The sequence below is a fragment of the Lepidochelys kempii genome, chromosome 7 (genome assembly GCF_965140285.1).
Source record: "Lepidochelys kempii isolate rLepKem1 chromosome 7, rLepKem1.hap1, whole genome shotgun sequence".
NCBI lineage: Eukaryota > Metazoa > Chordata > Testudines > Cheloniidae > Lepidochelys > Lepidochelys kempii.
This window is the reverse complement of record NC_136386.1, coordinates 1,291,961-1,316,801: the sequence shown is the minus strand read 5'-3', so window position 1 is coordinate 1,316,801 and position 24,841 is coordinate 1,291,961. Positions and strand designations below refer to the sequence as shown.

The window sequence follows — 24,841 nt, the reverse complement described above, 5'->3', positions numbered from 1 at the left end:
GAGGGGTTGGGGGAAGCCCAGCGAATACCGAGGGCACCCTGACCCCGGCACCCAGCAGGGGATCCTCCCGGCGGAGCTCCCCATCCCTGGAGCGGAGGCGGCTGAAATGGGAGAGGGAGATGAAAATGAGGGAGCTGGAGGATCATGAAAAACAACGTCAACATGAGGAGAAACAACGTCAACATGAGCAGGAGGAGAAGGAGAAACAACGTCAACATGAGCAGGAGGAGAAGGAGAGGGAGCGTCAGGAGAAGGAGAAACAAAGACAGCATGAACTGGAGCTGGCCAGGCTGAGGAGCAGTGGGGCCCCGGCTGCGGTGAGTGCGGGGGGACCCAAGACTGCAAGGAGCTTTGATAAGTGCTTCCTGGCCCAGCGGAAGGAGGGGGAGGACATAGATAGCTTCCTGACGGCCTTTGAGAATGCCTGTGAGCTGCACAGGGTTGACCCTGCGGACAGGCTCCAGTTTCTCACCCCCTTACTGGACCCCAAGGCCGTGGAGGTGTACAGCCGGATGAAAGGGCCGGAGGCAGGGGACTATGAACTGTTCAAACAGGCCCTGCTCCGTGAGTTTGGGCTGACCCCCGAGATGTACCGGAGAAGGTTCCGGAGTCAGCGTAAAACGCCTGAGGTCACCTACCTACAACTGGCCAACCGGATGCAGGGATATGCCCACAAGTGGACAGCTGGGGCCCGAGCTAAAGAGGACCTGCTTGACCTAATCGTACTGGAGCAACTGTATGAACAGTGCCCTTCTGACCTGAGGCTGTGGTTGGTGGACAAAAAGCTCGAGAACCCCCAGCACGCAGGGCAGCTGGCCGACGAGTTTGTGAACAGTCGGTCAGGGGGTAGCCGGGAGGAGTCCCAAAAGAACAGGCCCCCCCCGATGCAGGCCCCTCCGACCCGCTCGAGGGGACCAACGTGACCTGAGCTGCTATCACTGTGGCCAGAGAGGCCACGTGCGGTCCCAGTGCCCCGGGCTCAGGGACAAACTGAGCAGACCCAACCTACCCAGGGTTAACTGGGTAGGGACCCAGCTGGACGAGGGGCAGACGACCCAGGAAAGGGGGCCTACCAGTTTACCACCTGCCCCGGAGGGAAGAGTACCCCAGGCCAGCTCCACCAGAGGGCTGGATGCTCTGGACTCAGGGTGCTCGGTTTACAGAGTGGGCGCGGGGCTGTCCCTCCGGAGAGAGTGCCTTGTTCCCCTGGAGGTGGATGGGAGGAAGGTCAATGGATACTGGGATACGGGCGCGGAGGTGACGCTGGCCCGGCCCGAGGTGGTGGCCCCAGATCGGGTGGTGCCCAACACCTATCTGACCCTGACAGGGGTGGGCGGAACCCCATTTAAGGTGCCCGTGGCAAGGGTACACCTGAAATGGGGGGCCAAGGAGGGCCCCAAGGATGTGGGGGTACACCACCATTTGCCCACTGAAGTTTTGATGGGGGGAGACCTAGAGGACTGGCCAAGCAAGCCCCAGGCCGCCCTGGTTGTGACGCGTAGCCAGAGCCGGCGAGGGGCACTGCGCCCTGACCTCGGGAAGGGTATCACACCGGAGGCGCAGGACCCTACCTTGGTGGGAAGGGAGGGCCGAGGGGCATGGCTCAGAGAGGCTGAGGCCTCAGACCCGGCCAGTGAGAGGGAACCGGGCCCCATCCCTTCCCCAGCCGCTGAGTTCCAGGCCGAGTTGAGGAAAGATCCCTCCTTGCGGAAGCTCAGGGACCTGGCCGACCTCAGTGTGGGACGGACCATGAGGAGAGGCTGCCAGGAGAGGTTCCTGTGGGAGAAGGGGTTCCTGTACCGAGAATGGGCTCCCACAAGGGAAGTAGAGTCCTGTGGGATCAGGAGGCAGCTGGTGGTCCCCCAGAAGTATCGCCGCAGGCTCCTGTACCTGGCCCATGACATCCCCCTCACAGGGCACCAAGGAATCCGGCGCACCCGGCAGAGGTTGCTACAGAACTTTTACTGGCCCGGGGTCTTTACCACGGTCCGGCAGTACTGCCGATCCTGTGACCCCTGTCAGAGGGTGGGGAAGGCCCGGGACAAGGGGAAAGCGGCTTTGAGACCTTTGCCCATCATAGAGGAGCCTTTCCAGAAGGTGGCCATGGACATCGTGGGGCCTCTCAGCAGGACGACCCGGTCGGGGAAGAAATACATTCTGGTGGTGGTAGATTTTGCCACCCGCTACCCCGAGGCAGTGCCCTTAGCTTCCATTGAAGCCGACACCGTGGCCGATGCGCTCCTGACCATTTTCAGCCGAGTGGGGTTCCCCAAGGAAGTCTTGACAGACCAAGGCTCCACCTTCATGTCGGCCCTGCTCCGGTGCTTGTGGGAGAAATGTGGGGTCCGGCACGACTGGGCCTCAGCGTATCACCCCCAGTCCAATGGGCGGGTGGAGAGGTTCAACGGGATGCTAAAGATGATGCTGAAAACCTTTATGAACCAGCACCCGCAGGACTGGGACAAGTACTTACCTCACCTGCTGTTCGCGTACAGGGAGGTGCCCCAGGAGTCTACCGGATTTTCGCCTTTCGAACTGTTATATGGCAGGAGGGTGAGGGGCCCCCTGGACCTGATGAGAGACGAGTGGGAGGGGAAGGCCACTCCCGATGGAGAGTCAGTGGTGGAGTATGTCCTGATCTTCCGAGAGAGACTGGCTGAACTCATGGGCCTGGCCAGGGAGAATCTGGCCAGAGCCCAGAGGAAGCAGAAGGTCTGGTATGACCGCACGGCACGGGCCCGTGCCTACGCCACCGGGGATCCGGTGATGGTTCTCATCCCCATGAGAAAGAACAAACTACAGGCCGCCTGGGAGGGCCCTTTCAAGGTCGTCAAGCAGCTCAATGAGGTAAACTATGTGGTGGAGCTGTCGAACCGGGCGCACCACCGCCGGGTGTACCATGTGAATATGATGAAGCCATATTATGCCAGGGGGAATGTGGTGTTGGCCGTGTGTGGACAGTGGGAAGAGCAGGGAGATGACCCTTTAGTAGATCTATTCCCTGGGACCAGAGCTGGTTCCCCCCTGGAAACAATTCCCCTCTCGGATCAGCTAACCCCTGCCCAGCAAGCTGAGGTCAGGGAGGTGCTGCATCCGTACCGACAGCTGTTTTCCAACCAGCCTGGACGCACTAATCTGACTGTCCACCGGGTGCAGACAGGGTCACACCCGCCGATAAGATGCTCCCCCTTCCGAGTCACAGGGAAAACTGCTCAGGACCTGGAAAGAGAGGTCCGGGACATGCTGGCTTTGGGGGTGATCCAGCCATCTGCCAGCCCTTGGGCCTCGCCGGTGGTGCTGGTCCCCAAAAAGGATGGGTCGGGCCGGTTCTGTGTGGACTATCGGAAGCTCAATGCCATCACTGTATCTGATGCCTACCCCATGCCCAGGCCTGATGAGCTCCTAGACAAGCTGGGAGGAGCTCGGTACCTCACCACCATGGACCTTACAAAGGGCTACTGGCAAGTGCCGCTGGATGCAGATGCCCGACTGAAATCGGCCTTTATCACCCCTCTGGGGCTCTATGAGTTCCTGACCCTGCCTTTCGGCCTCAAGGGAGTGTCGGCCACCTTCCAGCGCCTAGTGGACCAGCTCCTGAGGGGGATGGAGAGTTTTGCCGTGGCGTATATTGATGACATCTGTGTCTTTAGCCAGACCTGGGAGGACCACGTGTCCCAGGTTAGACAAGTGCTGGACCGACTCCAGGGGGCTGGGCTGACTGTAAAAGCGGAGAAGTGCAAGGTGGGGATGGCGGAAGTATCTTACCTGGGCCATCGGATGGGGAGCGGCCGCCTAAAGCCGGAACCAGCCAAGGTGGAGGTGATCAGCGACTGGCCCGCTCCCCACACCAAAAAGCAGGTCCAAGCCTTTATTGGGATGGCAGGATACTACCGAAGATTTGTGCCCCACTTTAGCGCCATCGCCACCCCCATCACTGAGCTATGCAAGAAGGGGAAGCCAGACAAGGTGGTCTGGACCGAGCAGTGCCAGGAGGCTTTCCGGGCGCTGAAGAAGGCTCTGGTCAGTGGCCCAGTTCTGGCAAACCCAGACTTTGACAAGCCCTTTGTGGTGTTCACCGACGCCTCAGACACGGGACTGGGGGCGGTGTTAATGCAGGAGGATGAAAAGGGGGAGAGACACCCCATCGTGTACCTGAGCAAGAAGTTGCTGCCCCGGGAGCAACACTATGCGGCCATCGAGAAGGAGTGCCTGGCCATGGTGTGGGCCCTCAAGAAACTAGAGCCCTATCTCTTCGGGCGGCACTTCACCGTCTACACCGACCACTCTCCCCTGACCTGGCTGCGCCAGATGAAAGGAGCCAACGCCAAGCTCCTGAGATGGAGCCTGCTCCTGCAGGATTACGACATGGACGTGGTCCACGTGAAGGAAAGTGCCAACCTGATAGCGGATGCGCTGTCCCGGAGAGGGGGCCCCGAACTTCCCCAGGTCACTGGTCAGCGTGACCCCGCTCAGTTCAGTCTCAAAGGGGGGAGAGATGTGACGATGTGACTCAGCAGGGAGGGGGGAGTGTTGACCTGGGAATGTGCCCTGGGGATGGGAGACCTGAGAGCCTGTCACCTGAGCCAGGAGGGGGAGGGGGAGGTGACACCTCTGCCCGGGATGTGAACAGAGGCTGCAGCAGGGAACCTGCTGGGTGGGTTTAGTTTCAGTTTGGGGCTGGGTGGAGGAACACAGGGAACCCCAGGGCTGGGGTCTAAGCTCCCTGCTCCCCCAGAAGGACGTGACTGAGTGGTCCTGGTTGTACCCACAAGCTCTGTTGTGGACTGTGTTCCTGTTGTCCAATAAACCTTCTGTTTTACTGGCTGGCTGAGAGTCTCAGTGGATCCCAGGAAGAGGGGTGCAGGGCCTGGACTCCCCCACACTCCGTGACACCCCGCCCCCACGCTGCCTGCCTGGTCCTGCCCCGCCCTGCCCCGCCCCCACGGTGCCTGCCTGGTCCTGCCCTGCCCTGCCCCCACGGTGCCTGTCCCGCCCTGCCCCGTCCCAACGGTGCCTGCCCCATCCTGCCCCACCCTGCCCCGCCCCCACGCTGCCTGCCTGGTCCTGCCCCGCCCCCACGGTGCCTGCCCCATCCTGCTCCGCCCCCACGGTGCCTGCCCCGCCCTGCCCTGCCCCATCCCCATGGTGCCTGCCTGGCCCCACCCTGTCCCCGCGGTGCCTGCCCCGCCCCGCCCCACCCTGCCCCGCCCCCACGCTGCCTGCCTGGTCCTGCCCCGCCCCCGCAGTGCCTGCCCCACTACCATGGTGCCTGCCCTGTCCCGCTCTGCCCCCGTGGTGCCTGCCCTGCCCCCCCGGGGCCTGTCCCGCCCCCATGGGGCTCACCCTGCCTCGCCCCCCAACAGTGCCTGCCCTGCCCCACCCCAACACCACCCCTAGACCATGCTCTCCATGCCACTGCCCCTGCTGTGCCTGCCCCATGCCCAAACAGTGCCCTCACTGACACCGCCTGGACACTGCCTCCCGCAGACAGTGCCCACCCCCCAGCCCAGACCCCGCCTGGGGGTCCCGGCCTGCTCCCCACACAGTGCCTGCCCTCCCAACCCAACCCAACCCCCCCATTCCTTCCCCGCCCCATGACAACACCCATCCTGCCCCGGGGGTACCCAGCGCCACAGCCCCAGGCCGCTGGCGCACGGGGAGGGCAGCCTGGCGGGGGGGGCCGGGCACTCACGGCTCAGGAAGGCCTTGATCTGGTGGATGAGCTCGCGCAGAGCCATGTTGGAGCGCTCCACGCGCGTCCTGGTCTCGTTGGCCTTGTCCAGCGCCACCTGTGCCCTCAGCCGGGCATCGTCAGCCTTCCCCTTGGCCTCGGCCACCTGCCGCAGAGACGTGAGAGCCACGCGCTGCCCCGGGCACTGCCCACGGACAGGGGAGCCACGCGCCACTCCGGGCACTGCCCACGGACAGGGGAGCCACGCGCCACCCGCAGGCGCTGCCCACGGACAGGGGAGCCACGCGCCACCCGCAGGCACTGCCCACGGACAGGGGAGCCACGCGCCGCCCGCAGGCACTGCCCACGGACAGGGGAGCCACGCGCCGCCCGCAGGCACTGCCCACGGACAGGGGAGCCACGCGCCGCCCGCAGGCACTGCCCACGGACAGGGGAGCCACGCGCCGCCCCGGGCACTGCCCACGGACAGGGGAGCCACGCGCCGCCCCGGGCACTGCCCACGGACAGGGGAGCCACGTGCCGCCCGCAGGCACTGCCCACGGACAGGGGAGCCACACGCCGCCCCGGGCACTGCCCACGGACAGGGGAGCCACGCGCCACCCGCAGGCAGTGCCCACGGACAGGGGAGCCACGCGCCACCCCGGGCACTGCCCACGGACAGGGGAGCCACGCGCCGCCCCGGGCACTGCCCATGTCAAGGGAGCCACGCGCCGCCCCGGGCACTGCCCACGGACAGGGGAGCCACGCGCCGTCCCGGGCACTGCCCATGTCAGGGGAGCCACGCGCCACCCCCAGGCACTGCCCACGGACAGGGGAGCCACGCGCCGCCCCAGGCACTGCCCACGGACAGGGGAGCTACGCGCCGCCCGCAGGCACTGCCCACGGACAGGGGAGCCACGCGCTGCCCCGGGCACTGCCCACGGACAGGGGAGCCACGCGCTGCCCCGGGCACTGCCCACGGACAGGGGAGCCATGCACCACCCCGGGCACTGCCCACAGACAGGGGAACCATGCGCCGCTCCGGGCAGTGCCCATGGACATGGGAGCATGCCCCCATGCCACCCACAGCCTCTGCCCACGAGTGGGAGAGCTGCAGTCCTGCACACTGTCCCTCGGGTCCCTCTCCATGCCAGCTCCCCCTGCTGCTCACACCCTTCCCGCACTCCCATCCCCGCCCACACCGCATACCTTGTGGAAAAGCTCGTCCACCTCCCCCATGGCCTTGTGCAGCTCGGCCTGGGTGTGCCGGGCCCGCTCCTGTGCGCTGCCGGCCATGGCCACCGCCCCCTGGCAGTTGAGGCCCCCGCAGTGGCGCCTGCCATCCTCATCCCGGCAGCTGGACCCCCCGCAGGGGCTGCTGGCACAGGGGGCGTCCCCGGGGGCACCGCACACCTGTGGGCAGACAGAGCACTGTGGGCCGGCGACCCCAGGAGCTGGGGGGAGCCGCCTGGAGCTGCTGTGCCACGGGCATGCTGTCCCCTGCCCCGCCTGCCCCACTTTGCCCATCCCCCGCCTCCCCACCCCACTTTGTCCCTCCCCCACCTGCCCCCCTCAGGCCCCATCCCCTGCACTTTCCCCCCACCTTCTCATTGATGTCACGCAGCTGCAGGGTCTTGGCCCTGGTGGCCAGCTCGCCCAGCGCCCGCCGGTTGGCCGCGCTCTGGCGGTTGAAGTTGTCTCTCCTCCGTGCCATCAGCTGCTCCGAGCGGCGCCGGGTGGCAGCTGAGTCGCTCACAGCGCTGGGCACTGCCAGGCTGGAGGCGTTGGCATCACGCTCAGCTGCCCGTGACAGGGCATGGGACTGGCGGATGCTGTCGTAGGCACCTGGGGAGGAGCAGGCGGGCACCTGTGAGACCCCTACCCAGGGCAGGGAGCCCCCTGCAGCCTCTGTCGCGGGGGCCCTTCGGCACCAGCCCCCCTGAGAACGCCTGCCCCAGGCCCCTTGGTGCCAGCCCCCACAGAGCCCCTGCCCCCGGGGCCCCCTGGTGCCAGACCCCCCAAAGCCCATGCCCCGAGGGCCGCCCTCTGTGCAAGCTCCCCCCCAGTCTCCCAGTGCCATCCCCCAGTGAGACTCCTGCCTCCTCAGTGCCAGCCCCGCCAAAGCCCTCACCTCTGGGGCCCCCGGCCCCCCCCGGCCCCCCTGCAGCTCCTTGGTGCCACTTGCAGTGAGCCTCCCGCCCCCTTGGTGCCAGCCCAGAGCCCTCCGCCAGGGCCCGGCTCACCCAGGAAGTTGGAGTTCTTGAGCAGGTGGAGTTGGCGTGCCAGGTCGAGCAGGGTGAGGTTCAGGCCGCGGGCGCTGCGCTCCAGCGTGCCCAGGGCGCGGTTGGCGTTGTAGTTCTCGTCCTGGGCCGCGGTGAGCTCGCCCTCCAGCTGGGTCAGCATCTCCGTGGCTTCGCCCACGTGCTGCCTGTGGGCAGGGCAGGGTGAGGCCCCAGGGCACGGCCCCAGCCTCACTCCTGCCCTCCCCACCCCACCTGCGGGACGCTGATCCCTGCCTGGCTCAGCCCCACACCAGGGCCCTTCGCCTGCTCAGCCCGTGGCCCACGCTCAGGCAGTGCCCAGGCACTGGGCGAGGCGTCTCTGCACCCCCCACTCACCGCAGCTCCTCCATGGTGCGCAGCAGCTGGGTCACGGCCCCCGCGGTGGCATTGCGGGCGTCCACAATGGCCTGGGCTCTACCCAGCTTCTCCTCCAGCTGGCGGAAGTTCCTCTCGAAGGCACCTGCGATGCCCGTCTGCTGGATGTGTTTGGCGCGCAGTGCCAGGCCCCGGGTGCGGGCAGCCAGGTCCTGCACCACACGGTCCCAGTCCCCGAAGCACTGGTGGCAGGGCTGGCAGTCGGGGAAGGCGCCAGAGAAGCCGCGGGCGCACTGGTCGCAGCGGACGCCCGACACCCCCTGGCGGCAGGAGCAGTGCCCGGTGGCACGGTGGCACTGGGAGCTCTCGACGCCGCGGAGGTCGCAGTCACAGGCTATGGAGAGCAGAGACACGTCAGTCGTGTGCCTGGAGCCATCCCAGCCCCACCCCAGCTGGGCCTGGCACTGCAGAGATGGGGGCCTGCATGGCACCCTCCCCCGGCTCCCTCCAGTGCCTCCTGCACTCTGCCAGCAGGGAGCCCCCAGCCCGCTCTGCCCACAGTGCTGAGGGGGTGCAGGGCCCCCAAGCCAGCCCGCTCTGCCCACACTCACCTCGGCACTGCAGGCTGGGCTCACCCCAGTGGTTCTCCTGGCAGTCGGCGCAGGTGCGGCCCCCGAAGCCCGTCTGGCAGGGGCACTGCCCTGTGAACTGAAGACAGACGCTGGCCATGGTCAGTGCGTGTGAGTACACATCAGGCAGGCACTGAGCCCCTCCCCACCCTGGGGGCAGGCCTGTAGGGGGCAGGGAGGGGATGGACCTTCTCAGCTAAGGGTCGCACCACGGGCCGTCTGGGGCCCTCGCCTTCTCCTCCAGGTGCCAAGGTCTCTTCATCATACCAGCCCCTAACCCATTCCAGGCCCCGCCCACCCTGCCCCAAACCCCGGGACAACATGGCAATATTTTGTCATGTTTTTATGAGGCCTGTCTATGCCTCGGTTTCCCCGCAGTGCTGCATGGCTCCCAGTGGGTGGGGAAGGACTGGCTGCTCTCAGGGCAGGCAAAGCGACGTGGGCGTCTGGGCCTTGCTCCCCATGTCAGTGGGGGGTCTGAGAAGACACCGGCGACTGGCACCGAGCACACAACGCCCCAGAGGGACCTGGATTCCCTGCCGCCCCTGGGGGGCTGAACAATCCCCAGCTGAGATCAAAGCACTGGGTGGGGGGGACCTGGGGCTCTCCCCTGGGCTCTGCCGAAGGAGGGCGGACAGCCAGAGCGTGCACCAAGGGGCTCCCTACAGCTGGCAGGGTGCTGGCTGAGCAGGGTGGCCAATGCTGCAACCTTCACGTCTCTGTGCCGCGCCAGGGGACAGCGCAGGGTGAGCGTCTCTGCAGCCGCTGGGCGCGGGGCATCGGGCCCTGCACAGTGGGCAGGGCTCTGCCTGGCTCTGCCTCAGGGGGACTAGCTGGGCAGAGCTCACGGGGCGGAGCAGGGCTGGAGCCCAGGGGCCCGGTGTAAGGGGGTGGGGAGGCTCGTGGCTGACCCTGAGGGTCTGGTTCACTGCATTGGGCCCCCAGAGCTGGTCCCAAAGCTGCTTAGTCCTGAGGGCTTTCTGCTCCAAATAACTAAACATTCTGCGCACAGTATTTTAAAATCCCGCAGACCGTGTTTGTGAAATAAACGTGGAGGCTCCCACGGCCCGGGGAGCCCAGGCCCCTGCTGCACAGAGGCGGGCGATCAGTGTGCGGCTCCCCGGGACACGGACTCAGCGACCAGGCGGCACCCAACCCTGACACAGCGCAAGGACTGGATCTGCCCCGGAAACACCCCAGGGCCCGGCCCCTCTGAGCCAGGTGACCAGGTGGTTAAGTAGGCAGCTCGGCAAGGCAGGAGCTTAGCGTGGGGGGGTCCAGGTGTGGGTTGAGAGGGTTCTGTTGCGACAAGCAGGGTAAGGGAGGCTCAGTGGGGGGGTCTGGATACGGAGAGGGATCTGGATGCATAGGGGCTTGTTGGGGGGTACTGGGTGCAACAGTAATGGGTCTCTGCAGGGGGGTCCAGGTGAAGGTGGCTGGGGCTCAGTGGGGTAGGGTCTGGCTGTGGTGGGGATAGAGCTCGGCATGGGGGTTGGGTGGATGAGGGAACAGCTCCCTGTACAGGGATCCCTCCCCCTGCAGCTGAGGAGCGATGGGTGCAGGAAGCAGGTGTGTGTGTGTCTGTGTGTGGGGGGGAGTTGGCAGAGCTTCCTATAGCTGGAGGAGAAATCTGGGGGTGGGTCTGTGTCCCGGAGTCCCTGGGCGATGCTCTGGAACTGCTCCCTACGAAGCCAGGCAGGACTCTGGGGAAGTCTCCTCTCTGGAAGCAGCCTGTCTGCAGGACACACAGCTCCCCCGGCTTCCACCTTCCTGGGTCTGACCTCGGAGCATTCAGCCTCCCCTGCCCCACTGTGCGCTTCCCACAGCCAGTCCGCCCAGGCGGGGTCCTGGGGAAGCCAGAGGGTCCTGCCCCCCAGCTCTGCAGTCAGACGGGACTCTCAGCCAGCCAGTAAAACAGAAGGTTTATTAGACGACAGGAACATGGTCTAAAACAGAGCTTGTAGGTGCAGAGAACAGGACCCCTCAGTCAGGTCCATCTTGGGGCAAGGGAGCCCAGACCCCAGATCTGGGCCTCCCTTTCTTTCCCCAGCCAGCTCCAAACTGAAACTCTCCCACCCCTCCTCTGGCCTCTGTCTCTTTCCCGGGCCAGGAGGCCACCTGATCTCTTTGTTCTCCAACCCCTTCAACTTGCACCTTGCAGGGGAGGGGCCCAGGCCATCAGTCGCCAGGGGACAGGGTGTCGGCCATTCTCTGTGCAGACACCATCACGCTGGCCCTCTAGGGCTCTGCCACAATCACACCCCCTTATCCCCCCACCTAGAGACTTAAGAAATGCCATGGGGAAACTGAGGCACACACACAGTATTCAGAGAAAACATTATGAACATTCCCACTTCATCACAGTCTGACACAGCCCCGGATGCCATGCAGGGAAGAGGAAGTCCCGTCCACCCCAGCCCAGCCGGGATTAGCAGCTGAGCCTGGTGCAGCGTAGGAGCCACCAGCAGGGTCCTCCCCAGTCCCGCCCCCTGCCCCACAGTGATTTACTTCTCTGCTGGCTGCCCTGGGCACCCAAAACATACTGCTGGGGAGGGTCACATGAGCATTCCCGGCTTCCCTTTGCTTCCCCATCAGAAAGTCATTTTTCTGTGGGGAAGCAAAGAAATCTGCGGGGGACATGAATTATGTGGATGTGCAATGGCACAGAATTCCCCCAGGAGTAAAACCTGGATCCGTAGCCCCACTCCTGGGGGCCATGACACTCCCCTGTCCTGCCCCCCGCCCCACCCCCATGCTGGCTCTCACCTGGTTGCAAGCAGGGCCCAGCGAGTGCTGGGGGTGGCAGGCACAGGGCTCACAGCCCTTCCCGCTGGCCAGGTTCCAGAAGTTGGGGGCACAGCGGTCACAGCTCTGCCCCTGGACGCTGGGCAAGCAATGGCACTGCCCGCTGCGCCGATCACACCGGCACTCACCCTGCGCGCTGCACTCACTGGGCTCTGTGCCCAGGGTGTTACAGGAGCAGCCTGGGAACCCAGACAGCAGGGGCATCAGCAGGAAAGGGGGGCCCTGCTGAGACCTGGCTACGGGCACGGCATGGGATGGGGCCTGGCCGCACGGCACTGGTACCCAGTACCCATTGGGAGGACTGTGCGCCCGGCCCTCGCGGGGAGGCGGGGGGTCTGTGCGCCCGGTCCCCGGGGGGCGTGGGCAGAGCAGGGGTCTGTGCGCCTGGTGCCCAGGAGGGAAGGGGGGGTCCGTGCGCCCCATCCCCAGAAGGGAAGGGGGGGTCTGTGCACCCGGTCCCCGGGAGGGAAGGGGGGGGGTCTGTGCGCCCGGTCCCCAGGAGGGAAGGGGGGGGTCTGTGCGCCCGGTCCCGGGCGGGTAGGGCAGGGGTCTGAGCGCCTGGTCCCGGGCGGGTGGGGGGGGGGGTCTGAGCGCCCGGGCCCCAGGAGGGAAGGGGGGGTCTGTGCGCCCGGTCCCCGGGCGGGGGGGGGTCTGAGCGCCTGGTGCCCAGGAGGGAAGGGGGGGTCTGTGCACCCAGGCCCCAGGAGGGAAGGGGGGGTCTGAGCGCCTGGTCCCGGGCGGGAAGGGGGGGTCTGTGCGCCCGGTCCCCGGGACGGGTGGGGTCTGAGCGCCCGGTCCCGGGCGGGTGTGGGGGGGGTCTGAGCGCCTGGTCCCGGGCGGGTAGGGGGGGGTCTGAGCGCCCGGTCCCCGGGATGGGGGGGGGGGGTCTGAGCGCCTGGTCCCGGGAGGGAAGGGGGGGTCCGTGCGCCCGGTGCCCAGGAGTGTGTGGGGGGGGTCCGTGCGCCCGGTCCCCGGGACGGGGGGGGGTCTGAGCGCCCGGTCCCCAGGCGGGAAGGGGGGGGTCTGAGCGCCCGGTCCCGGGCGGGTAGGGGGGGGGTCTGAGCGCCCGGTCCCGGGCGGGTGGGGGGAAGCGTGCGCCCGGTCCCCGGGGGCGCTCAGAGGCGAGGGTGACGAGCGTGGTCCAGGAGACTGGCGGGACAGAGCAGGGGGGGCCAGGCAGGCGCCTCCCGCCCAGGCCAGCAGCCCCGCAGTGCCCAAGCCTGGCCCCTACTCACGCTGGCAGCCGCGGCGGGTGGCGTCCCCGTAGTAGCCGGCCTGGCAGTGCTGGCAGCGTGCCCCCTCCGTGTGGTGCAGGCAGCGTTGGCAGTGCCCCGAGCGTCGCTCACACACCTCCTCGTCCCGCCGGTCCACGTTGCCGCTGCACTGGCAGGGCTGGCAGCGCCCGCCGGCCTGCGAGGGGTCTCCATAGTAACCAGGGGCACACTCCTCGCAGCGCAGACCTGCGGGAACGCGGGAATCAGGGCCGGGAACGCTGCAGTGTGGGGTGCGGCACGGGCTGGAGGGCAGCACCCCCCGCCAACACCCCATTCGGCCCCCCCAGAGTCACAGCCAGTCGATGCTGGGCTGGAGAAGCCAGCAATACCCTGGTTAAGTAGAAACAGGATCCCTGTGGGAACGTGTCCTCTCAGGCCTGGGTCTCGGGGCTCCCTTGGGAGGGAAGGAAGGGGGGGGTACTGCTATGTGGGGGGGCAGGGAAGGGGATACAGATTGGGACAAAGTGGGGGGTTCTCTTAGTGTTTTGCAGGAATATGGTGCGTGCCTCAGTTTCCCTGTTTGCTGCGTGCGTAACGAAGTGGCAAGAGAGGGTTTGTTGTTTTAGGGGACCAGGTGTGACCTTGCCTAGCAGCCGGGACCCCAGATAATGTCCTGGAGATGGGGTGTCACTGAGTGTGGGGGAGTCAGGGCCCTGCACCCCCCACTTCCTGTGATTCACCATGACTCTCAGCCAGCCAGTAGAATAGAAGGTTTATTAGCCAACAGGAACACAGTCCCAAACAGAGCTTGTAGGTACAGAGAACAGGACCCCTCAGTCAGGTCCATATTGGGGGGGCAGGGGGAAGCTCAGACCTGGGTTCTGGGCCTCCCACCATCTCCCCAGCCAACTCCAAATTGAAACCCCCTCCAGCAGCCTCACCCAGCCACCCCCCACCCCTCCTCCAGCCTTTGTCCAGTTTCCCGGGCAGAAGGTGTCACCTGGCCCTGACCCCCTCCTGGCTCAGGTTACCTGCTCAGGTATCTGTGACGAAGTGGGGCTGTTCTTAATGTTTCCTCTGAATAGTGTGGGGGTGCCTCAGTTTCCCCTATGCACTTCTCAAGTGTCTAGGTGGTGGGATAAGGGTGTATGATCATTGCAGAGCCCTAGAGGGCAGGTGTGTGCAGGGGTCTGGACACAGAGAATGGCCGACACCCTGTTTCCAGGCACCTGATTGCCTGGGCCCTTCCCCCCTGCAAGGTGAGAGCTAAAGGGTCGGAGAACAAAGGAATCCGGTGACCTCAAGGGACAAAGCCCAGAGGAGGAGGGGCTGGAGGGAGTTTCAGTTTGGGGCTGGCTGGGACATGGACCCAGCTGAGGGGTCCTGTTCTCTGCACCTACAAGCTCTGTGTTAGACCATGTTCCTGTCGTCTAATAAACCTTCTGTTTTATGTCTGACTGCGGAGTTGGGGGGCAGGACCCTCTGGCTTCCCCAGGACCCCGCCTGGGCGGACTGGCTGTGGGAAGCGCACGGAGGGGCAGAGGAGGCTGAATGCTCCGAGGTCAGACCCAGGAAGGGGGAAGCCGGGTGAGCTGTGTGTCCTGCAGACAGGCTGCTCCCAGGGAGGAGACTTCCCCAGAGTCCTGCCTGGCTTCGTGGGGAGCAGTTCCAGAGCATCGCCCGGGGACTCCGTGACAGTTCCAGGCAGCATTCCCGGGTAACACTCCCTACTCCCTCACATGGGGACCCAGCGACAAAGGCCGGAGAGACAAAGGATGGAGGAGGGGCTGTGGGGGAGGGGATATGGGGGCTCGGCTGGAAGCAGGGGTGGGGCTGGATTGGGACAAGGAGCAGCCCTGGGACTGGGAGGGGGACAGACCTGGCTGGCCAGGCCCGAGGCCCTCAGAGCTGCCTGGGCTGAGACACTCAGTAAACCTCCTGTGTGATGCTGGCTGAGAGTCCGTGCAGGATAGAGATGGGGGGCATTGCTCCCTCACAGGGGCTGGGGGTCCAGAGCGAGTGGACTCCCGCAGGGGGCCCAGGGCAGAGCCAGGCTGTTGATGGCTCTGAGAGGTGTGATTCCAGGAGACGCTGGAGCCCAGAGGCTTAACCCCCGGGGAGAGAGAGCGCCCCGGAGAAGGGCTGTCACACTGAGGGGGGTTCCGTACGGAGCCGGGAGAGCAGGGAAGGGGGCACAGCTAGGATGTGAGGGGAGGGCAGAGAAGGGGGTACAGCCATGCAGGGGAGGGAAGAGGGTACATCCAGGAAGTGGGGGAGGACAGGGGGTACAGCCATGTGGGAAGAAGGGGGTGTGACGAAGTGGGGTTTTATTCACCTTGTTATGTTGCATGTGAGTCTCACTGTCCTGTGCCAATACTGTGTGTGCCTCAGTTTCCCTGTGTGCTGCACCAGTACTGGGGTGGTGGGAACTGGGGGTGTGATTTTTGCTGAGGCCCTCAGGGAAGGTGAGCCTGCCCAGCTGTTTGCAGCTGTGTAACCTAAGACCCAGGAGGGGGTGCAACCCGGTGACATCTTTTGCCCGGAGACAAAGAGAAGGTGGAGCAGCAATGGGAAGGGGGGAAGGGGGAGGTCAGGTGGCTGGAGGCTGGCAGGCATGGGGGTGGGGCAGGAAGGGAATCCAGGCCGCCTGGCCCAGGACTCCCAAGATAGACTTGGCTGAAAGTTACTGATTTCTGTGCTAACAAGCTCTATTTTAGACCATGTTCCTGTCGTCTAATAAACCTTCTGTTTTCCCGGCTGGTGGAGAGTCACGTCTGACTGCGGAGTTGGGGGGCAGGACCCTCTGGCTGCCCCAGGACCCCGCCCGGGCAGACTCACTGGAGAAAGCGCACGGAGGGGCAGAGGATGCTGAATGCTCCGAGGTCAGACCCAGGAAGGTGGAAGCCGGGTGAGCTGTGTGTCCTGCAGACAGGCTGCTCCCAGAGAGGAGACTGCCCCAGAGTCCTGCCTGGCTTCATCGGGAGCAGTTCCAGAGCATGGCCCAGGACCCCGTGACAGGGGTGTGACGTTAGGAGTGTAATATCATATCTCATTGACAGGTGACACAGGGCCAGAAAGAGTTAATGACCTCCCAGACTGACCTGACCCAGGGCCCAACTTTAGAGACTGCTTAGGAAGAGATGGAAAGGAGGAGAGCTGTGAACTGCAGCCCGCACTGCTAGAGAGAGAAGGGGAGATGCTGGCTCAGGGCTTGTGATGTCAGCAAACGAGTCTTGTCTATTGCCACGGCTTTGATTCAAAGATCAAAACAGGAGTGTGAAGATCTAGGAAGACACTGGAGGGCAACAGTGTTGTTGTCTCTCTGTCTCCGGGAAGGTTGGGGTAACCTGTATCTGAACCGTTTAATGATAAATTACCCTGGGCTAATTGCCAGGATGTTTGGGAGAAGGAAGGTTGAGCCTATTGTCTTCTCAGGCCAAGAGGCTGCTGGAAATGTATAAAAGCCCTGGGACACGATCCTCCTTCGTCTCAGATCGGCTTTGGGTTTCAAGAAGGGGAAACCCTGAGCCATAAGGATTGAGATCCCCAGTCACTGACTGGAGTCACCCTGAACATGGACATTGGACTGTAACCTCTGGGCTGTTTCTAAAAGGACGTTTGGCCACTACAGATTCACCATCTCTGCTCGGTATCGTGACCTCAAGAACTGAACTCAGGTCGGTCTGTAGACTGATCTCTCTACCAACTCTCTCTCCCTTTTCTTTTTGAATAAACTGTAGTTTAATTAACGAGAATTGGCTATCAGTGCGTATTTGGGGTAAGATCTAAGTTATCATCGGACCTGGGTCTGGGGCCTGATCCTTTGGGATTGGGGGAACCTGCTCTCTTATATGATGAGAGAAGATCTTCAGTAATCATCATCGTATCTGACATGTGTGACATTCACGGAGGGAGGGAGGGATAGCTCAGTGGTTTGAGCATTGGCCTGCTAAACCCAGGGTTGTTAGTTCAATCCTTGAGGGGGCCATTTAGGGATCTGGGACAGAAATTGGGGATGGCTCCTGCTGTGAGCAAGGGGTTGGACTCAATGACCTCCTGAGGTCCCTTCCAGCCCTGAGATTCTATATTCTATGTGTGTCCGGATGGAGGCCTGGGGCGGGCACTGTGTTGTGTGGATGTCTGAGTACCCAGGGAGGTGATACAGAGGCTGGTTTGGTAACTCTAAGGAGTGGAATATCCACCGGCGTTCGGGTGCCCCGGTCTGTTTGTAGTTCACCCTGATTGAGTGCACTTAGGATGGAGTTGTCACAGGGTCCCCGGGTGATGCTCTGGAACTGCTCCCCATGAAGCCAGGCAGGACTCTGGGGAAGTCTCCTCTCTGTGAGCAGCCTGTCTGCAGGACACACAGCTCACCTGGCTTTCCCCTTCCTGGGTCTGACCTCGGAGCATTCAGCCTCCTCTGCCCCTCCGTGTGCTTCCCACTGCGAGTCCGCTCAGGCTGGGTCCTGGGGAAGCCAGAGGGTTCTGCCCCCCAACTTCGCAGTCAGACGGGACTCTCAGCCAGCCAGTAAAACAGAAGGTTTATTAGATGACAGGAACAGGGTCTAACACAGAGCTTGTAAGTGCAGAGAACAGGACCCCTCAGCCAGGTCCATTTTGGGGGGCAGTGAGCCAGACAACCACGTCTGCCCTTCAGTCCTTGTTCCCAGCCAGCCCCAAACTGAAACTCTCTCCAGCCCCTCCTCTGGGCTTTGTCCCTTTCCCGAGCCAGGAGGGCATAGAATCATAGAATATCAGGGTTGGAAGGGACCTCAGGAGGTCACCTAGTCCAACCCCCTGCTCAAAGCAGGACCAATCCCCAACTAAATCATCCCAACCAGGGCTTTGTCAAGCCTGACCTTAAGGGCACCTGATTTCTTTGTTCTCTAACCCTTTAGCTCTCACCTTGCAGAGGGGAAGGGCCCAGGCCATCAGCTGCCAGGAGACAGAGTGTCGGCCATTTATGTACCCTGGCCCTTTGCTCTGCAACAATTACACCTCCTCATCCCACCACCTAGAGACTTAAGAAATGCCTAGGGGAAACTGAGGCATCCACACAGTTTTCAGAGGAAACATTAAGAACAGTCCCGCTTCCTCACATCTCTCCCCCTTTGAGACCGAACTGAGCAGGGTCACTTTAGCTGGTGACCTGGGGAAGTTCGAACCCACCAACGTTGCCATGGATGCCCCAGGATCTCTCCCATTCCTTGCACCGCTACAGACTAGGGACCGAATGGCTCGGCAGCAGTTCTGCAGAGAAGGATCTAGGGGTGACAGTGGACGAGAAGCTGGATATGAGTCAGCAGTGTGCCCTTGTTGCCAAGAAGGCCAATGGCATTTTGGGATGTATAAGTAGGGGCATAGCGAGCAGATCGAGGGACGTGATCGTCCCCCTCTATTCGACACTGGTGAGGCCTCATCTGGAGTACTGTGTCCAGTTTTGGGCCCCACACTCCAAGAAGGATGTGGATAAATTGGAGAGAGTCCAGCGAAGGGCAACAAAAATGATTAGCGGACTGGAACACATGAGTTATGAGGAGAGGCTGAGGGAACTGGGATTGTTTAGTCTGCGGAAGAGAAGAATGAGGGCGGATTTGATAGCTGCTTTCAACTACCTGAAAGGGGGCTCCAAAGAGGATGGCTCTAGACTGTTCTCAATGGTAGCAGATGACAGAACAAGGAGTAATGGTCTCAAGTTGCCGTGGGGGAGGTGTAGGTTGGATATTAGGAAAAACTTTTTCACTAGGAGGGTGGTGAAACACTGGAATGCGTTACCTAGGGAGGTGGTGGAATCTCCTTCCTTAGATATTTTTAAGGTCAGGCTTGACAAAGCCCTGGCTGGGATGATTTAGTTGGGGATTGGCCCTGCTCTGGGCAGGGGGATGGACTAGATGACCTCCTGAGGTCCCTTCCAACCCTGAGATTCCATGATTCTATGAGTGACCTCAGCTGGCTCTCACAGGCGGCACCGTCACAAGGGGGTACAGCCAGGAAGTGGGGGAGGGCAGGGGCTCCCGGCTCAGACAGAGCAGCACTGAGCTGCAGTGCCCAGGAGGACGAAGGCTGTGCAGGGCTGTGCCCCTGCCGTGCCCCCACCCGGCACCGCCCTGCAGGGGGCCGAGCTGCCCCACGGCCCTGGGGGTCCCCAGTGCAGCCGGGTGGAGCTGCCTGGTGCTGGCACAGCCATGCCCACCACTGGGGCTGCTGCTCCACGGCTGAGGAGCCGGGCAGACGGGGCTGGGGAGGGGCTGGCAGTCCTGGCCCCGGAGCGGTGCTTCTGGTGGGTGCCCAAGGCCTGCGGGGGCACTCACCTGTGTAGCCGGGGTTGCAGTTGCAGATCACCTGGCGGGAGCGGCTGTCCTGGTGGCAGGAGGCAGCGAAGTGGCGGGCGCTGTTGGGCCCATCGGGGCAGGGGCAAGGGCGGCAGCGCTCCCCCGAGACCAGTGTGGGGTTCCCGTAGTGGCCAGCTGCGCACCTGTGGGGGGAGGAAGTGAGAGCCAGGGGGAGCCCCAGCCCTGGGGACACCTGACTGCACCCCTTCCCGAGGGGGGGGGCTGCGTGGCCACGCCCCACCCTCCCTTCCTGCTGCTGCACATGTCAGAGCCCCTGCCCCACTGGGCCAGCACCAGCCGGGGTATGAACCGTCTGTGTCACTCTGTGCCCAGCCCCTTGCACTGCTGCCCACTGCGGGGAGGGAATCGATGTTCTCCCTGGCTCCGGGAGAGCCCGGCTGGCACTGCGGCTCCCACCCCGGAGACGCCCACCGGCGCCTGCCCAGCCCCTTGCACTGCTGCCCACTGCGGGGAGGGAACCGATGTTCTCCCTGGCTCCGGGAGAGCCCGGCTGGCACTGCAGCTCCCACCCCGGAGACCCCCACCGGCGCCTGCCCAGGGGGAGCCCCCGGCTCCGCGGCCCGTCACCTCTGGCATCTGTCGCCGTCCGTGTTGTCGCGGCAGCGCAGGCAGCTGCCGGTCCGCGGGTCGCACTCCTCTGCGTGCCCATTGCACTGGCAGGGCTGGCAGTGGGGGAAGCCCCAGGAGCCAGGCTGGCAGCGGTCGCAGCGGGGCCCGGAGGCGCCCGGCCGGCAGGGGCACTGCCCACTGAAGCTGTCGCAGAAGCTGCTCAGGGCCCCGTCGCTGTTGCACTGGCAGGCTGCAGGGGAGAGGCCGTGAGAGGGGCCGGGCACTGCCCGGGCACTGCCCACCCAGCCTAGCCAGGGCCCCAGGGCACTCCCCGGGGCACAGGGCAGGTGGGAGAGGCGCCCCCACCCAGAGTCCATCTCCTGGGAACCGGGGACCCTCACCCTGGAACGGAGTCCCCCAGACAGGTGTGGGGGGAGGCTTGGGACCCCGCCTCTGGGGAAGCCTGCTGGGGGAGGGTGGTCAGGGTGAGGAGCCCCCGTCAGGGGAGGGTGGTCAGGGTGAGGAGCCCCTGTCGGGGGAGGGGTGGTCGGGGCAAGGAGCCCCCGTCGGGGGAGGGGCCCCCGTCGGGGGGGGTGGGGGCGAGGAGCCCCCGTCGGGGGAGGGGTGGTCGGGGGAGGGGCCCCCGTCGGGGGGGGGGGTGTCACTCACCTCGGCATCCGCTGGGCCCGAAGCCAAAGGTGCCTGGGGAACAGCGGTGGCAGCGACGCCCCGTCACGCCGGTCTTGCATGGGCACTGCCCCCCGCGGGCCTGGCACTCCGGCGCTCAGCGAGCCCTGGGGGTCGCACAGGCAGGCTGTGGGCAGACAGGCGAGTGCGCGACCCATGGGCAGAGGGAAGGGGCAGCCCAGCCCGGGCACAGGGCGCACCCCCCTCTCTGGAGCACACCGCCCGGGCCCGGGGTCCCCGCCAAATACACCGCCCGGAACCGGGGACCCTCCCAAATACACCGCCCGGAACCGGGGACCCCCCAGAATACACCGCCCGGAACAGGGGTCCCCGCCAAATACACCGCCCGGAACCGGGGACCCCCCAGAATACACCGCCCGGAACCGGGGACCCCCCCAATACACTGCCTGCAACCGGGGACCCCTCCCCAATACACTGCCTGCAACCGGGGACCCCCCCTCGATATATGCCACCTGAAAAACCCCACCCCCCTATCCCAGAACCAGGCTAGCAGATGGCAAGTGTCGTTCCCATCCTGGCACTGGCTGGCGCTGCCCAGGGAGTGCATGGTGGGCGGGGGCACTCACGCAGCGCCCCGCCGTGGATGATGGCCGACATGCTGGTGAGCAGGCTGGTGCACACTTCGCTGGCGGGTGCCTTGCCCACGGGCCAGGCGTGCTGGCCACAGTGGAACCGCTCGAAGGCCTCCCTACGCCCCACGGCACCTGCGTCGCCCGCGATGAACATCTCCATGGAGGAATAGCGCGGCACCAGCACCAGCTGGAGGGGAGAGAGGTCAGCCAGAGCTGGGCGTGCTGGTCCCCCCGGCACGGCCCTGTCCCCCCGCTCTCCTCGCCGGCGTGGCCCTGTCCTACCCCCGCACAGCCACGCCTGGCACGGCCCTGTCCCCCCCGCTCTCCTCGCCGGCATGGCCCTGTCCTATCCCCACACAGCCGGGCCTGGCACGGCCCTGTCCCCCCCCGCTCTCCTCGCCGGCGTGGCCCTGTCCTATCCCCACACAGCCGGGCCTGGCACGGCCCTGTCCCTCCCGCTCTCCTCGCCGACGTGGCCCTGTCCTATCCCCACACAGCCGGGCCTGGCACGGCCCTGTCCCCCCTGCTCTCCTCGCCGGCGTGGCCCTGTCCTACCCCCCCACAGCCACGCCTGGCACGGCCCTGTCCCCCACCGCTCTCCTCGCCGACGTGGCCCTGTCCTATCCCCACACAGCCGGGCCTGGCACGGCCCTGTCCCCCCTGCTCTCCTCGCCGGCGTGGCCCTGTCCTACCCCCCCACAGCCACGCCTGGCACGGCCCTGTCCCCCCCGCTCTCCTCGCCGGCGTGGCCCTGTCCTACCCCCCCACAGCCACGCCTGGCACGGCCCTGTCCCCCCGCTCTCCTCGCCGGCGTGGCCCTGTCCTATCCCCACACAGCCGGGCCTGGCACGGCCCTGTCCCTCCCGCTCTCCTCGCCGGCGTGGCCCTGTCCTATCCCCACACAGCCGGGCCTGGCACGGCCCTGTCCCCCCGCTCTCCTCGCCGGCGTGGCCCTGTCCTACCCCCCCACAGCCACGCCTGGCACGGCCCTGTCCCCCCGCTCTCCTCGCCGGCGTGGCCCTGTCCTACCCCCACACAGCCACGCCTGGTACGGCCCTGTCCCCCCCGCTCTCCTCGCCGGCATGGCCCTGTCCTACCCCCCCCACAGCCACGCCTGGCACGGCCCTGTCCCCCCGCTCTCCTCGCCGGCGTGGCCCTGTCCTATCCCCACACAGCCGGGCCTGGCACGACCCTGTCCCCCCCGCTCTCCTCGCCGGCGTGGCCCTGTCCTATCCCCACACAGCCGGGCCTGGCACGGCCCTGTCCCCCCCCGCTCTCCTCGCCGGCGTGGCCCTGTCCTACCCCCCCACAGCCACGCCTGGCACGGCCCTGTCCCCCCGCTCTCCTCGCCGGCGTGGCCCTGTCCTACCCCCACACAGCCACGCCTGGCACGGCCCTGTCCCCCCCGCTCTCCTCGCCGGCGTGGCCCTGTCCTACCCCCACACTGCCACGCCTGGCACGGCCCTGTCCCCCCCCCGCTCTCCTCGCCGGCGTGGCCCTGTCCTACCCCCACACAGCCACGCCTGGCACGGCCCTGTCCCCCCCCGCTCTCCTCGCCGGCGTGGCCCTGTCCTACCCCCACACAGCCATGCCTGGTACGGCCCTGTCCCCCCCGCTCTCCTCGCTGGCGTGGCCCTGTCCTACCCCCACACAGCCATGCCTGGTACGGCCCTGTCCCCCCCGCTCTCCTCGCCGGCGTGGCCCTGTCCTACCCCCCCCACAGCCACGCCTGGTACGGCCCTGTCCCCCCCGCTCTCCTCGCTGGCGTGGCCCTGTCCTACCCCCACACAGCCGGGCCTGGCATAGCCCCAGCCCCTGCCCTCCCCCCCAGTGAGGCCCCAGCCCCCCAATGCCCCTGTTGGCCTACCGGCACACAGCTGGGCCTGGTGCGGTCCTTTCCCCACGGCCCCCCCTGGCACGGTCCTGTCCTAACAGCACAACAACCCCCTCCGCCCAGCGTGGCCCCGCACCCCCCCATCACCCACACCCGCCGTGGACCTGTCGGCCAGGCCCAGCATGGCACAGCCCCCCAGCTCCCCAGGCTCACCGAGTCGAGCAGGATGCTGGCGCCGGGCACCGCCGGGCGGGACGTGTAGCGGGCGAGCTCCAGGCGCAGGGTGTAGCTGACGCCGCGCTCCAGGCAGACGGGCAGGGGCAGCAGCATGTACCTGCAGGGATGGGAGCCAGGCTCAGCTGCCCTCAGGTTAGCCTCGGGATGGGGGCACCCCCCACACAGATCCACGGGCACCTGCCAGCCCGGCAGCACTCCCCGCCCAGCGTCACCCAGGCAAATTCCTCCCCTGTGCCTGGCCCCAGCACCAGACGGGCCCCCCCAACCCACCCCTAGCCACCCAACTACGCTCTCCCCCTCCCCGAGCCATGCCGGGCACCCCCCCCCCGGGCACCCTGCCCACCTGCTCACCTGGCCCTGGGCGGCAGTGCCGTGGCCAGCCGGTCATCAGCAGGGATGGTGTTCCCACATGGGCTGCCGGTGGGGATGGGCCCGGGGCGTAGCACCCACAGCTTCACCTCCTCCCACGGCTCCGGGAGCTGAGAGCCGGGAGAGCCAGTCAGAGCGGGCAGGGGGCACGGGCCTGGCGCCAGAGTGAGGAGCCGGGGGGACAGAGGCCCGGGGCCGCGGGCAGGAACCCGGGGGGGGGCAGTGGCCCAGGGCCGTAGGCGGGAACCCAGGGTGGGGGGCAGTTGCCCGGGGCCGCAGGTGGGAACCCAGGGTGGGGGACAGTGGCCCAGGCCCGTAGGCGGGAACCCAAGGGTGGGGGGCAGAGGCCCGGGGCCGCGGGCGGGAACCCAGGGTGGGGACAGTGGCCCGGGGCCGCAGGCGGGAACCCAGGGTGGGGGGCAGAGGCCCGGGGCCGCGGGCGGGAACCCAGGGTGGCGGACAGTGGCCCGGGGCCGCTGGCGGGAACCCAGGGTGGGGGGCAGAGGCCCGGGGCCGCGGGCGGGAACCCAGGGTGGGGGGCAGAGGCCCGGGGCCGCGGGCGGGAACCCAGGGTGGGGGGCAGAGGCCCGGGGCCGCGGGCGGGAACCCAGGGTGGGGGGCAGAGGCCCGGGGCCGCGGGCGGGAACCCAGGGTCGGGGGCAGAGGCCCGGGGCCGCGGGCGGGAACCCAGGGTGGCGGACAGTGGCCCGGGGCCGCGGGCGGGAACCCAAGGGTGGGGACAGTGGCCCGGGGCCGCGGGCGGGAACCCAGGGTGGGGGGCAGAGGCCCGGGGCCGCGGGCGGGAACCCAGGGTGGGGGGCAGAGGCCCGGGGCCGCAGGCGGGAACCCAGGGTGGGGGGCAGAGGCCCGGGGCCGCGGGCGGGAACCCAGGGTGGGGGGCAGAGGCCCGGGGCCGCGGGCGGGAACCCAAGGGTGGGGGACAGAGGCACGGGGCCGCGGGCGGGAACCCAGGGTGGGGGGCAGTTGCCCGGGGCCGCGGGCGGAAACCCAGGGTGGGGGGCAGAGGCCTGGGGCCGCGGGCGGGAACCCGGGGGGGGGCAGTTGCCCAGGGCCGCAGGTGGGAACCCAGGGTCGGGGGCAGTTGCCCAGGGCCGCAGGCGGGACCCCAGGGTGGGGGGCAGTGGCCCGGGGCCGCAGGCGGGAACCCAGGGTGGGGGGCAGTTGCCCAGGGCCGCAGGCGGGAACCCAGGGTGGGGGGCAGTTGCCCAGGGCCGCAGGCGGGAACCCAGGGTGGGGGGCAGTTGACCGGGGCCGCAGGCGGGAACCCAGGGTGGGGGGCAGT

At 66.3% G+C, this 24,841-nt stretch overlaps 1 protein-coding gene across 1 annotated transcript in view; it reads right to left on the bottom strand.

The window, feature by feature from the left end:
* LAMB2 (laminin subunit beta 2) overlaps positions 1–24,841 on the bottom strand; it is a 42,877-nt gene that overhangs the window by 5,601 nt on the left and 12,435 nt on the right. The window contains 15 exon segments of the mRNA XM_073350846.2: positions 5,693–5,837; positions 6,881–7,084; positions 7,275–7,516; positions 7,915–8,099; positions 8,290–8,662; positions 8,880–8,976; positions 11,664–11,881; positions 12,938–13,162; positions 19,228–19,391; positions 19,837–20,068; positions 20,488–20,596; positions 20,598–20,632; positions 21,093–21,285; positions 23,146–23,266; positions 23,521–23,648. Of these exon segments, the coding sequence (XP_073206947.2) occupies positions 5,693–5,837; positions 6,881–7,084; positions 7,275–7,516; positions 7,915–8,099; positions 8,290–8,662; positions 8,880–8,976; positions 11,664–11,881; positions 12,938–13,162; positions 19,228–19,391; positions 19,837–20,068; positions 20,488–20,596; positions 20,598–20,632; positions 21,093–21,285; positions 23,146–23,266; positions 23,521–23,648 (2,671 nt within the window).